This window comes from Bos mutus, chromosome 4 (assembly GCF_027580195.1).
Source record: "Bos mutus isolate GX-2022 chromosome 4, NWIPB_WYAK_1.1, whole genome shotgun sequence".
Classification (NCBI taxonomy): Eukaryota; Metazoa; Chordata; class Mammalia; order Artiodactyla; family Bovidae; genus Bos; species Bos mutus.
Window position 1 is genome coordinate 74,407,344 of NC_091620.1, and position 14,879 is coordinate 74,422,222.

Consider the following 14,879-nt stretch of genomic DNA (forward strand, 5'->3'; position numbering starts at 1 on the left):
TGTTTAAATGTTTCAATCGAGTCGAGAAAGTTTTAGACTTCTCTTACATGTCTATCTTCTCATACATCATTTTGATGCTTTGAATATCACTGGTGTAAATTTACCATATTTATGCTAGTGTCTCAGGGCTACAAAACATAAAACAATTTTGCCTGGTATAAACCATGGTACTCTTAATTTTTCACATACAGAATATATTAACATATATGTGGGCATTCAGTTCAGTCACTCAGTCGTGTCCGACTCCTTGCGACCCCATCAACCGGGGGCCTCCCTGACCATCACCAACTCCCGGAGTTTACCCAAACTCATGTCCATTGAGTCAGTGTTGCCATCCAACCATCTCATCCTCTGTTGTCCCCTTCTCCTCCTGCCTTCAATCTTTCCCAAAATCAGGGTCTTTTCAAATGAGTCAGCTTTTTGCATCAGGTGGCCAAGAGTATTGGAGTTTCAGCTTCAACATCAGTCCTTCCAATGAACACCCAGGACTGATCTCCTTTAGGATGGATTGGTTGGACCTCCTTGCAGTCCAAAGGACGCTCAAGAGTCTTCAACACCACAGTTCAAAAGCATCAATTCTTCGGTGCTCAGATTTCTCTATAGTCCAACTCTCACATCCATACATGACTTCTGGAAAAACCATAGCCTTGAGTAGACAAAACTTTGTTGGCAAAATAATTTCTCTGCTTTTTAATATGCTATCTAGGTTTGTCATAACTTTCCTTTCAAGGAGTAAGCATCTTTTAATTTCATGGCTGCAGTCACCATCTGCAGTGATTTTGGAGCCCCACAAAAATAAAGTCTGTCACTGTTTCCATTGTTTCCTCATCTATTTCCCGTGAAGTGATGGGACCAGATGCCATGATCTTCGTTTTCTGAATGTTGACCTTTAAGCAAACTTTTTCACTCTCCACTTTCACTTTCATCAAGAGGCTCTTTAGTTCTTCTTCACTTTCTGCCATAAGGGTGGTGTTATCTGCATATCTGAGGTTATTGATATTTCTCCTGGCAATCTTGACTCCAGCTCGGGCTTCATCCAGCCCAGCGTTTCTCATGATGCACTCTGCTTAAAAGTTAAATAAGCAGGGTGACAATATACAGCCTTGACATACTCCTTTTCCTATTTGGAACCAGTCTGTTGTTTCATGTCCAGTTCTAACTGTTGCTTCCTAACCTGCATACAGGTTTCTCAAGAGGCAGGTCAGGTGGTCTGGTATTCCCATCTCTTTCAGAATTTTCCATAGTTTATTGTGATCCACACAGTCAAAGGCTTCAGCATAGTCAATAAAGCAGAAATAGATGTTTTGCTGGAATTTTCTTGTCTTTTCATTGATCCAACAGATGTTGGTAACTTGATCTCTGGTTCCTCTGCCTTTTCTAAAATCAGCTTGAACATCTGGAAGTTCACGGTTCATGTGTTGCTGAAGCCTGGCTTGGAGAATTTTGAGCATTATTTACTAGCATGTGAGATGAGTGCAATTGTGTGGTAATTTGACCATTCTTTGGCATTGCCTTTCTTTGGGATTGGAATGAAAACTCACCTTTTCCAGTCCTGTGGCCACTGCTGAGTTTTCCAAATTTGCTGGCATATTGAGTGCAGCACTTTCACAGCATCATCTTTTAGGATTTGAAATAGCTCAACTGGAATTCCATCACCTACACTAAATTTGTTCGTAATGATGCTTCCTAAGGCCCACTTGACTTCACATTTCAGGATGTCTGGCTCTAGGTGAGTGATCACACCATGTGAATATCTTTGTTGTGAAGATCTTTTTTGTACAGTTCTTCTGTGTATTCTTGTCACCTCTTCTTAATATCTTCTGCTTCTGTTAGGTCCATACCATTTCTGTCCTTTATCAAGCCCATCTTGCATGAAATATTCCCTTGGTACCTCTGATTTTCTTGAGATCTCTAGTCTTTTCCATTCTTTGTTTTCCTCTATTTCTTTGCACTGATCACTGAGGAGGGCTTTCTTATCTCTCCTTGCTATTCTTTGGAACTCTGCATTCAGATGCTTATATCTTTCCTTTTCTCCTGTGCTTTTCCCTTCTCTTCTTTTCACAGCTATTTGTAAGGCCTCCTCAGACAACCATTATGCTTTTTTACATTTCTTTTTCTTGGGGATGATCTTGATCCCTATCTCCTGTACAGTGTCATGAACCTCTGTCCATAGTTCATCAGGCACTCTGTCTATCAGATCTAGTCCCTTAAATCTATTTCTCATTTCCACTGTATAATCGTAAGGGATTTAATTTAGGTCATACCTGAATGGTCTAGTGATTTTCCCTACTTTCTTCTTTTTAAGTCTGAATTTGGCAATGAGGAGTTCATGATCTCAGCCACAGTCAGCTCCTGGTCTTGTTTTTGCTGACTGTATAGAGCTTCTCCATCTTTGGCTGCAAAGAATATAATCAGTCTGATTTTGGTGTTGTCTTTTCATTGATCCAACAGATGTTGGTAACTTGATCTCTGGTTCCTCTGCCTTTTCTAAAATCAGCTTGAACATCTGGAAGTTCACGGTTCATGTGCTGTATGGCTATATGCTCTGTATATATGCTATATATGGGTTTTAATTGTTTTAACAAATGTATGTCATTCTCCATGAAGTTATTTTGTAAGTTGTAGGAACTTTCTCATATCTGAAGGATGGTCCAGGATCCCTAGGTGGCTCAGTGATAAAGAATCCACCTGCCAGTTTAGGAGCTACAGGAGACACGGGTTCAATCCCTGGGTGGGGAAGATCCCCTGCAGGAGGAAATGGCAACCAACTCTAGTATTCTTGCTTGGGAAATCCCATGGACAGAGGAGCCTGGTGGGCTACAGTCCATAGGAGCACAAACAGTCAGACACAACTGAAGTGACTTGGCACTCACACATGCTTATAGTATAATATAGTAGAGTATACTCCCTCCTTGACTGGCAGTCCTCACACCTGTGAGATGAGACAATCTTACAAGACAGTTTCTAAGAGTCATCCTCTCCTTTCCATTCCAACGTGTGCTTGATTTCCTTCTTTTGTTCATAGTTCAGTGTCTTTTTCATCAGAGTGTCCCCCAGAGCAGAGTCTTTGTGCACCCTGTGACATGACACACACCTTTAGAGCCCTTCACAGGTAATTCATTCACACACCTCTTACCAAAGTTCATGCCTCCTTTCTAGAGCCTACTTGTACCTGTTGGTCGTGGGCTGTGATGGTTCAGTTGAGGCTGAGTTGAGCTGATCAATGCTTCTTCCCAGGTGTACACCTATGCGTGGAATTACTAGATCATATGATAACTCTGTATTCAACATTTTGAGAAACTGATGACCTGTTTTCCCACAGCATCTAGGAGGAGCATATGAGGGTTCACATTTCTTCACATCCTTGCCAACACTTGTTACTTCCATCTTTTTATCACAGTCATCATAGGATGATGACTGTTCAACTCAAAATATCGAATAGAGAGTTACCACATTAACTAGTAAATCCACTCATAGGTGTACACCTGGGAAGAGGCATGGGTTGGCTCAGCTCAGCCTCAACTGAACCATCACAGCCCATGACCTACAGATACAAGTAGGCTCTAGAAAGGAGGCATGAGATATAAGCTTCAGAAAGTTATATCTAACTGTGGTTTGAATTTGCATTTGGCAGGTGACACTAGTGGTAAAGAACCCACCTGCCAATGCAGGAGACGTAAGAGACACACCAGTTTATTCCCCGAGTGGGGAAGATCCCCTGGAGGAGGGCATGGCCACCCACTCCAGTATTCTTGCCTGGAGAATCCCCGTGGACAGAGGAACCTGGAGGGCTACAGTCCATAGGGTTGCAAAGAGTTGGACATGACTTAAGCTCCTGAGCACTCGATGACTAATGTTTTGCATCTTTTCATGCATTTATTGGCCATTTATGTATCTTCTTTGGAGTTTTCTCCACTTTTGTCTAACACAGAGAAATAGAGTCATGGAGGAAATTTTATGCCCAATAGAAATAAAAGGTCTTGATGAGCAAGGCAAATATGGGACACATTTTGAAATAAGACAGACACTGTAGAGCCTCTAACTCAATCTCAGAGTGCCAAAGGTTTCAACTCTGACATTGAATAGCAGAAATCAGGATAGACTTGTGTGTATATACAGCAGCAATAGGCAGGCACAGCTGTCCACAAATAAAAAACTGTTCTATTTTAGGGATAATGGTAGGAATAAGATTATTTTGTACAGGTTTATATAGAGTTTTGAAGGGTTTGCTTATTGAGAGTACAGAGTAATAATGAACCAATAGATCCTTGCCTTGTCTCGGTTTTGTGAGTAAATCAATATGACTTAGGGCACTGGGCTTTAACATCATCATTAGTAGAATTGGAAGATTGGCTATATTTTCTAGTCTCAAATATTTTATGTATCTCTGAGAGTAAAGAAAACATCAGGGAAGAGTGAAAAAGCTTATTAAAAATTATATATTGTTTCTATCAAAGAACTTTTTTTCATGATGATGGTGAAGTCTCATCAGGACTTCATAAGCAGACATAGCCATTTTGAAGAAAAGAACAGATATAAAAGACCCTGAAGTAAATATCAAAATTCATTAAAAGGTGTGTAGACAGTGTGGGAAAAGTTTCCTTGGAAGAGCAATGATGGAAACCATACTATTGACAACAACATTTTAACTGCTTAGCAATGGATGTTTAATTATTTATGCAACACTTATGGAGCACTTACTATGTGATGTAAATGGAGAGGAAATGATATAAATTCAGAAAAGATCCAAGGAGAGGCCTTTCAATGATGTGGAAAAAGGAGAAATCTGCTCTGGGGCCATTTTCCCCACAACTCCAGGAGCAGCAGCTGATGGTGGCTATCATTATAAGAAGCTTCAGGATAAATAATGACACCTGCCAAGGGACTTCACCAAGACACTTTCAAGTCTTGGTAAACATGAACTAATTAAAGTTCACAACACCACTGTGAGGTGGAAAGTAGCATTTTCCTAGTTTTACGGACAGGGAAGTGTCAGCATGTAAACATAAGTGATTTGGCCCCTTTACATAGTGAAGCTGTGACAAGACAGTAAGAAGTTCTGGAAGTTCAACTTTCAGACTTTCATTTTCGACTTACCTTCCAATTCATCCCTTAGTGAAAGTGTTGCCTTTTCTTATAAGACTATATTGGACAGTGTATGTACCCGTTTTACAGGGCAGATACAGTTATTTCCAAGAATATAAAATCATTACATTTGAGATGAGGGCCCTATAAATCATCTAATTTAACCCCCTTTTTAAATGTATTAAGTTACTCACCATGAGCATAGAATTTACTACGACCAGAATATAGATTAAAGTGAAAGTGAAGTCGCTCAGTCGTGTCCGACTCTTTGCGACCCCATGGACTGTAGTCTACCAGACTCCTCCATCCATGGGATTTTCCAGGCAAGAATACTGGAGTGGGTTGCCATTTCCTTCTCCAAGAGATCTTCCCAACCCAGGGATTGAACCCCAGTCTCCTGCATTGTAGGCAGACACTTTACTGTCTGAGCCACCAGGGAATATAGATTAGAGCCCTTATTTATCTTGACTTTCATTGACCAACTCTGATTTTCACACATTCTATGCATAATATTCTACTGTTTCCTTTTCTGTGGAATGCTGCAAAATTGTACAAACTGAAAGTGTCATGATCAGAAGTCCCCATGAAAGCTATCAACCTAAACAGTACATCTGGCTCTTAAATCTTCTGTAAGTCTGTTAAGTGGCTACCTGGACTATGATCAGCACAGCCAGTGAGTGATCAGAAAACCAGCCCATGCTACACAGCTCTGCCATCTCCTAACTCTTAGGAAGATCTCCCTCACTTTCAGTTCAGTTCAGTTCAGTCGCTCAGTCGAGTCCGACTCTTTGCGACCCCATAAATAGCAGTACGCCAGGCCTCCCTGTCCATCACCAACTTCCGGAGTTCACTCAAACTCACGTCCATCGAGTCAGTGATGCCATCCAGCCATCTCATCCTCTGTCGTCCCCTTCTCCTCCTGCCCCCAATCCCTCCCAGCATCAGAGTCTTTTCCAATGAGTCAGTTCTTTGCATGAGGTGGCCAAAGTATTGGAGTTTCAGCTTTAGCATCAGTCCTTCCAATGAACACCCAGGACTGATCTCCTTTAGAAAGGACTGGTTGGATCTCCTTGCAATCCAAGGGACTCTCAAGAGTCTTCTCCAACACCACAGTTCAAAACCATCAATTCTTCGGTGCTCAACTTTCTTCACAGTCCAACTCTCACATCCATACATGACCACAGGAAAAACCATAGCCTTGACTAGATGGACCTTTGTTTTAGCAGTCATCAAATCACTGTCCCCTCCACCACTGACCCCCAGCTCTTGCTCATACACTCTCAAGACTTCTATTCAAATTTTCCTGGCCACCTTTATTGCTACCAGTTTAACATTCTCTCAGTAAGTGTGCATGAAGCCCCATCTATAGGAGTCATCAACAATAAACTGATAAATAAGGAAAACAACAGAGGAAATAATGCATAAGTAAGGCTCTTTTAATAAAAGGTGAGAAGAGCTATGATAAAAGGTGATGAGCTAGTCAAAATGTCCATTATCATGTCTACAAATAATAAATACTGAAGAGGGTGTAGAGATAAGGGAGCCCTCCTACACTCTTAGTAGGAATGTAAATTGGTACAGCCACTATGGAAAACAGTTTGGAGATGTCTTAAAAAGCTAAAAATAGAGATACCGTATCATCCAGCTATTCCACTTCTGGGCATATATCTGGAAAATATGAAGACTCCAACTCAGAAAGATACACACACCCCATTGTAGTACTATTACAATAACCAAGACATGAAAGCAAACTAAACGCCCCTTGACAGATGAATGGATAAACAAGATGTGGTATACACACACACACAATGGAATGTTGCTGTTCAGTCACTTAGCCATGTCCTACTCTTTGCGACCCCATGGACTGCAGCACATCAGGCTTCCTTGTCCATCACCAACCCCCTGAGCTTGCTCAAACTCTTGTCTATTGAGTCAGTGATGCCATCCAACTATCTAGTCCTCTGTCATCCCCTTCTCCTCCCACCTTCTATCTTTCCCAGCTTCAAGGTCTTTTCTAATGAGCTGGCTCTTCACAGCAGGTGGCCAAAGTATTGGAACTTCAGTTCAGCATCAGTCCTTCCCTGAATATCCAGGGTTGATTTCCTTTAGAATTGACTGGTTTGATCTCCTAGCAGTCCAAGGGACTCTCAAGAGTCTTCTCCAACACAACAGTTTGAAAGCATCAAATTCTTCGACCCTCAGCCTTCTTTGTGGTCCAGCTCTCACATCCATACATGACTACTGGAAAAACCATAGCTTTGACTATATGGACCTTTGACTATATGGCAAATAACTATATCACTACAATTGTTATAAATACTATGAAAGGAAAAGAACTTTTTGCTATGGAAGAAATGTAATTTTTAAAGGGCTCTGAAAAAATATTTCTCTATGCGGACCTGACCTTTTCTCTTAGATGTAAAGGATACAAGGGTTAACCGGGCAGAGACAAAAGAAAAACATGCCGGCAGAAGGGAGGCAAGAATGTGGGGTGCCTTGTGAGCTGAGAGGATGAGCAAGGCTCCAGAATTAAGTAGCGAGGCTAGGGGGGTAAAGGAGAGGGCTCAGCTCAGGCAGAGCCTCGTGGACCAAAGAGGAGCTTGCGGTTGAAGTTAAATGCAATAAGAAGTGACAGGAGGGTTTTAGGTCAACTTTTCTCTGCTGAGAGGAACAGATGGGAGCTGGCGAAACAGGTTGTGAAGAAATGAGTGTGTAGATGCTCAGTAAAGAAATATCAAATGATTTATTTTCAGAGTGAAGATTTGAGTTCTGTTTCTTTTCTATTTTCTAAACTTAATACATGCTAAGTTGCTCAGTCGTGTCCAACTCTATGTGATCCCATGGACTGAAGCCTGCCAGGCTCCTCTGTTCATGGGGATTCTCCAGGCAAGAATAGTGGAGTGGGTTGCCATGCCCTTCTCCAGGGGATCTTTCCTACCCAGGGATCAAACCGATGTCTCTTGGGTCTCCTATATTGTCAGGAGGTTCTTTACCACTAGCACCACCTGGAAAGCCCAAATTTAATATATATGAGTTCAATTAGAAAATTTTAAATTCTTGTTATTTGGCATTTGGTCCTGCCTAAAACAGATATCTTTCAGTCACGTGGTTAACATATCTCTTAATGACAAAAATACATGAATCCATGAAACAAAAGTTGCTTTGGCTAATTATTTCCGCCATGCTCTTTGAATGTTTAAGCGCACTTGAGCCTCAGGCATTGTTTGGATTTTACTGCCATCTAGTGGCTGTTGCCCAGAAAATCCCATGGACGGAGGAACCTGGTAGGCTGCAGTCCATGGGGTTGCTAAGAGTCCGACACGACTGAGCGACTTCACTTTCACTTTCCACTTTCATGCATTGGAGAAGGAAATGGCAACCCACTCCAGTGTTCTTGCCTGGAGAATCCCATGGATGGAGAAGCCTGGTAGGCTGCAGTCCATGGGGTTGCATAGAGTCGGACACGACTGAAGCAACTTAGTAGTAGTAGTAGTAGTAGTGTCTCTAAACACATAAGTTTATTTGTGTTTCTGAACAAGACACTCCTCCCAAGCTATGCAAGTGAGCAAATAAATTTCTGTTTATGTAGTGGGAGAATCTCTGTTTGAGTTTTATTTATATTGCATTTAAATCATCATAAAGTAAGTCTGATCTTACTACCCTCTCTTTTGTCTGTCTAGTTATCTAGGGTTTCATTGATCCTTCGGACTTAAACCCCCACTGTCTTCCTAAGGCTCTCATTGTGAGAATTCCTCCAAAATGTTATGTGAGGCCTATCAGTGTGCCCCCTGCACAAAAGCATCTGACCTTAGGTAGCATGGGGTAGTTGAAACCCTCTCACCAAGTCAAATGCAGAGGGCTTGTGGCTGCTTAAGGACAAACATCTTTTCCTAAAATGCAAATATAAGTTAGCAGCAGACCTGGTGTCCCTTCACAGTGGTTTCCACCCAAAATTCAGGGTTCACTGGCTCCCTGAGGCTACTGGTTTTACCATTAGTTTTAGTTTCTGTTTTAATCTGTTTTTACAAGGCTCAGAAATATCATTGGCCCAAAATGTATTCTCAAGCTATTGCAGTTCAATTTGGCTTGGTTTTATTAATCAAAGTTGGGCAAAGAACACTGCCATTACCAACACTTTCTTCAGAATACAGGCAAGGGTATACATACATTTGTGTTACATTCCTCCATGCACTTGTTTAAACATATCAAAACACGTTCTTTTGTCCACCACATCCTTCATTATAATTTTATTTCTCTTCAAAGGTCCCAAGCCACTCGTTTCCGTTGGCATCAGCCAGCTCCTTTTGACAAGCAGCAGACGTGGGCAATAGATAATGTCTATATCGGGGATGGCTGCATAGATATGTGTGGTGGCCATGGAAGGTGCATCCAAGGAAACTGTGTGTAAGTAGGCTTTTTTCTTTCTTCTGTAGAAAGTCCCTGACTCACATTCCAGCCAGATTTTTCTGAAACTGGTTTTTGAATCACTCCCAAACTGCCTTAAGTTATATGTATTTTTCCTGAAATCTGACATTGAGCTAACTATGAAGTTTATGGCTATAGAATCTTCATTCTTGGTTAGAGATTAGGAACTGAACAATAGCTATCATTTAAGGAGAAGGCTGAGTTATAATTGACTGTTTTATTTTCTTCTGTGTTTTTGTGATACACCTGAGACTTGAGAAAAATATTAAAAGAGGTTCAAGAGTTCAGCATATTCTAACTGAAAATAATACATCATAAGTATTTTTCTCACTTAGGTCTGAATGTATATGTAATGATGTGTATTACTTGTGGTTTGAATGGTATTCCTATGTTATTTGCATAAGAAAGTATATAAATTCCTGATCAATTTGCCAGGTGTATTTCATGGAGAGACCTGGGATTTTACTCTTATAGAGCCTTAGCATCTTTGGAAGGATCTAAACAAAGTGTGTGTGTGTGTGTGTGTGTGTTGTATACTACGGGGCTCTGTGCTTTATTTTCAAAGACTCTACTGTTAGATGGGGTAGTATGAATGAAGATCATGATAAAGAATTCACGTTTCCCTTCTCCATTAATCTCTGCACACCTGGGAAGTCTTTCTTTTGATTAATGATTCTAGCCCATATCAACCATGACCTCTGCAACCCCAGAGCTTCCCAGTCCTATATTCATATTTCTTCCCACATTGAACAGAGAATTCAATCCTGTGGTCAGAGATGGCAGATGCTATCCAAAGTGCCCTTTGCTATTTGGAACCTGGCCTCTTGAATTCCTGATTGGCCCAAAGTCTCTGTTAAAAAGCCTGATTTCATAAATTATTAGGACCAACCAGGCTAGTTTGGTATCTGCAGTTGCTTATCAGCCATCCAGAGCTGTGTCACGTAGGGACTGGGCTTTAGTGAATTCTTTCAGGTTGCTTCTTTCTTTCCACCTGTAAGCCCAAGTCACTAATTTAAGAAAGCCTAGAGGCAGTTACAGAGAAGACAATGGCACCCCACTCCAGTACTCTTGCCTGGAAAATCCCATGGACGGAGGAGTCTGGTAGGCTGCCTTCTATGGGGTCGCACAGAGTCAGACACGACTGAAGCGACTTCATTTTCACTTTTCACTTTCACACATCGGAGAAGGAAATGGCAACCCACTCCAGTGCTATTGCCTGGAGAATCTCAGGGACAGGGGAGCCTGGTGGGCTGCCGTCTATGGGGTCGCACAGAGTCGGACGCGACTGAAGCGACTTAGCAGCAGCAGCAGACGTAGTTAATTCACTGCTTATTTCTAACCTAAAGCACTGTTAAGGAGAGCAGCTGAATTACGGCAAACTCTGTGAAGATAACTAATCTTTCATCATCTTGGACTAGGAAAAGGATTTGGCCTCACTAATTTGAGAGCACGCTTGCAGGGCCTGTGTTTGATGCTGACTTTTCTTTACTCTTTCTCCACTCCCAGCTGTGACGAGCAGTGGGGTGGCCTGTACTGTGATGAGCCTGAGACCTCTCTTCCAACTCAACTCAAAGACAACTTCAATCGGGCCCCATCTAACCAGAACTGGCTGACTGTGAATGGAGGGAAATTAAGTACCGTGTGTGGAGCTGTGGCTTCAGGAATGGCTCTTCATTTCAGTGGGGTCAGTGTTTGGTTGCTGTTTATTCATTTTTGCATCCTCTGAGTTCCTCCCCCTCCCAAAACTGACTCTCTTTTGAAGTTTAATCGACAAACAAGTTGCAGAGTTAGAAACTCTAAATGCACAAACTTAATGTGAACTCACAACTTTCTACAAATCAGAAAATGCTAATCATTTTCAACATTTTCCTGTCAGAAATCAGTTTTGACAATTTAACTATGCAGGGTGGTGTCAGTACAGGTATATTTAAGTGCACATTTTTTAAAAAAGGATTTAAATGAATTTCCACCCTGGGATAGAGAGCTTGCACAATGTGTGAGGGTCTTCCATCTGGATGATATTCTAATTGAAAATTCCTGAGCTTGCAACAGATTTAGGATTTAAGGAGCCAAAAATCTGGAAAATGAGCTTTGATGTTTCCTGAATTTATTAACAATAATTAACCCCTTATATAACTTACCCAAGCAAGAATAACTTTGTAATTTCTAGACATTTATATTTATAGCAGATTATTTTGTGAACGATAGCAGCAATGTTAGAAAATTGCTTTGAGAAATTTTATAATCATTCTGCACTGCTGCCAAAGATGACTTGTTTAAAAGTAGAATTTCTCCAGTAGTATGATTAAATACCTTTCATAGGTAAATTTAATTTTTAAAAATTGCAAATTCACTGTCAGTTATTTGTTTCCCTACCACACCCTACCTTAGAGTTTTTTGTACCAATGAAGTGTACTAGTATTTTAGCCCAAGAGTAGCAACAGAACATACAGCATACAGAATTTTTATAATCATCAACAGTGGTTAAGAATGCAGTGTTCACAATACTCTTTCTTCTCTAGTATTAACTTAGATGGAACTCTGATACCTAGTTTTCCTCATAGTTTCACCTATTAATAAGAAACAACTACTTATCTATGTTAATGAATTAATATAGAAAATATTAAAATCAACTGTAAAAGTTTAAAAAGCTTACAACTAGTATTGCTAATTATAATTAAGTTGTATTTTTGAACATCATTTTAAAATTCCATATGAAAATAGTCATCTCAATGCACTATTTTGTTAATAGCCAATGCCTTTTTAAAAATCTAACAGATACCTATAAATAACTAGAAATAAAATAGTTACTTTAATTCCAGCTCTCCTATTGCTTAGAAAAAAAACAAGAGAATCTCCTTAGAATACATTGCCCTTTGTAAGTTCTAATATTAAAATTTCAAAATTCAGCATATGTTTGCTGTGTACCTACTGTGCGCTAGAGACCATATAGAAGCTAGTATATTAGGAAAAATTATAAGAAAATCATTACTGCAGTACTGTGTGAGCTGTATTACGAAAGAAAGGATGGAAGCCAAAGAACACCTGGAACCTGTCATGACGATTCCTTATCACCGTATCGGTGCATTCTGCTTCTTAGGGCTGCAGTCGGCTATTGGTCACCGTGGATCTAAACCTCACGAATGCTGAGTTTATCCAGTTTTACTTCATGTATGGATGCCTGATCACACCAAACAACCGTAACCAAGGTGTTCTTTTAGAATACTCTGTCAATGGAGGCATTACCTGGAACCTACTAATGGAAATCTTCTATGACCAGTACAGTAAACCTGGGTTTGTATTCTGTTTTATCTCTAATAACTAGTACGTTGAGCAACATTGCTTGATAAGATCTGCCAGCAATCTGTCACAGGGACAACAGGGAGACCTGAACCACACTCACCACTAGAGGATGCCCCTGAGACAAACTTGAGGATAAGGTTTCTGAGCTGGATAAACAACTGGTTTGGGTTTTTTTATTTCAAGAACAAGTAGTTTGTAAATTTTAAAATAGATAAATACACAATCAAATGCCAGTAATGAATAGACCCATTACAAAAAAACCATATAAATTAATGAATATATAATTAAGTTCAACAACATTTTGGGAAAATGGAAACAAAAAAACAGTTTGTTCACATAGTGTTCACTCCATTTTAGGGACTTGGAAGCTAGAAAATAAACACATTGTCTTCTCCAAAATAAACACAATAAAATGTAAATATCCTTAAGAAGCCTAGAGTCTCTTTTTACATTTCTTACTGAAAAATCCTGAATAAACACAATGTATGTGTCATTTTTAAGAATATATTCTTGAAGGGCAAAAATACAATGTGACCAATTAGAAAAGCCAAAAGGTTCGTAAAAAAGAAAAGAACGTTTAATAAAATAGTAGGAGGAGAAGAATATGGAAGAGAAGGATGAGAGAAGAGAAAAAGAGAAGGTTGGAGGAAAGATGAAAGAGCGGATGGGAAGAGAAGGAGAGGAGGAATGATTGTAGCCCAAATAAAAGACAGAAAAAAATGAGAAACATAGATAATCCTTCAGTGCATGGCAAGCCAGATACCAGCTAAAAATTAGGTAAAATAAAAGTAATTGAGAATCTTGTAAATGATCATTGAAATGCAATGTATCAGTCAAGATACTGATACATTGATACTGATACTGTAATTCACAGCTGAACCTGTGAATTACAGAATTCCTAAAATAACTTGGAAGTTTTTTTTCCTTCTCTTAATATAAGTTAGATCCAGAAGGAAGCTGCCCAGAGATGCTCCAGTGGTTTCACCAGGACTAGAGACCCAGGTCGGAGAAGGCAATGGCACCCCACTCCAGTACTCCTGCCTGGAAAATCCCATGGATGGAGGAGCCTGGAAGTCTGCAGTCCATGGAGTCGCTGAGGGTCGGACATGACTGAGCGACTTCACTTTCACTTTTCACTTTCATGCATTGGACAAGGAAATGGCAACCCACTCCAGTGTTCTTGCCTGGAGAATCCCAGGGACGGGGGAGCCTGATGGGCTGCCGTCTGTGGGGTCGCACAGAGTCAGACACGACTGAAGCAACTTAGCAGTAGCAGCAGAGACCCAGGTTCTTGCTAGCTGGTACTTCTGCCACACTCTACACTTGACCTACACAGCATGGTCCAAAAGAACCCACATTCCAGCTCACAAGCAAAAGGATGGGGCAAGAGCAGTGTGCTCTCTCTCTTTAAAGACATTTCCTAACACTTGCCTACACTTTCTTTCGCATTCCAATAGCCAGAACTTTGTCACAGCGACACACCCATATGCAAGGGAATCTGGACATGTTGTCTTTATTCTGGGTGACTATTTGCCTCACTAAGAAGATGAGTTCCTAACATGAAGGGAGAATGGGAATATGGCAGTTGAGGAAATGCCAGCAGTCTCTGCCATAAACAAACATTTTAAATCCTACACATGCATTAAAGTTGGACACCAATAAAGGATTCCAAGTGAAACTAAGTGGTACACATTGTAATAGTGCAAAAAAACTGTGCTCACCTATTAGTAGAAGATGGGAGATGAGCCAAGTAAACTATTTATGAAGGAAGTTATAATGTGTCTCATGTACGAGCTTCTGAACACTTAAACAACATAATAGACAGAGAAAAGGAAGTTATGTTTCTATAGGGTAAAAGCATAACTTTCCAATCCACTTTAGTTCTCTGAAGGAGAAACAAATTCACCAAGGTAGGAACAGTGGTCATAATTTATTTACACTTTCAGCAGCCTTAGATAAATTTCCACTCCAAAGGTCTTTAAAATGTGGTCAAGGATTTTTCAGGAAAGAAAAATGAGAAGAAAGTCATTGCTCTGGGTAAAGCTGTGTGATTGTGTGTCCTTCCA

The 14,879-nt window shown here is 40.4% G+C and overlaps 1 protein-coding gene across 1 annotated transcript in view; it reads left to right on the forward strand.

Annotated features, from left to right (window-relative positions):
* Window positions 1-14,879, forward strand: part of RELN (reelin) — a 549,751-nt gene that overhangs the window by 496,182 nt on the left and 38,690 nt on the right. The window contains exons 47-49 of the mRNA XM_070369659.1: window positions 9,349-9,489; window positions 11,017-11,194; window positions 12,611-12,804. Of these exons, the coding sequence (XP_070225760.1) occupies window positions 9,349-9,489; window positions 11,017-11,194; window positions 12,611-12,804 (513 nt within the window). The remainder of the gene's footprint in view (window positions 1-9,348; window positions 9,490-11,016; window positions 11,195-12,610; window positions 12,805-14,879) is intronic.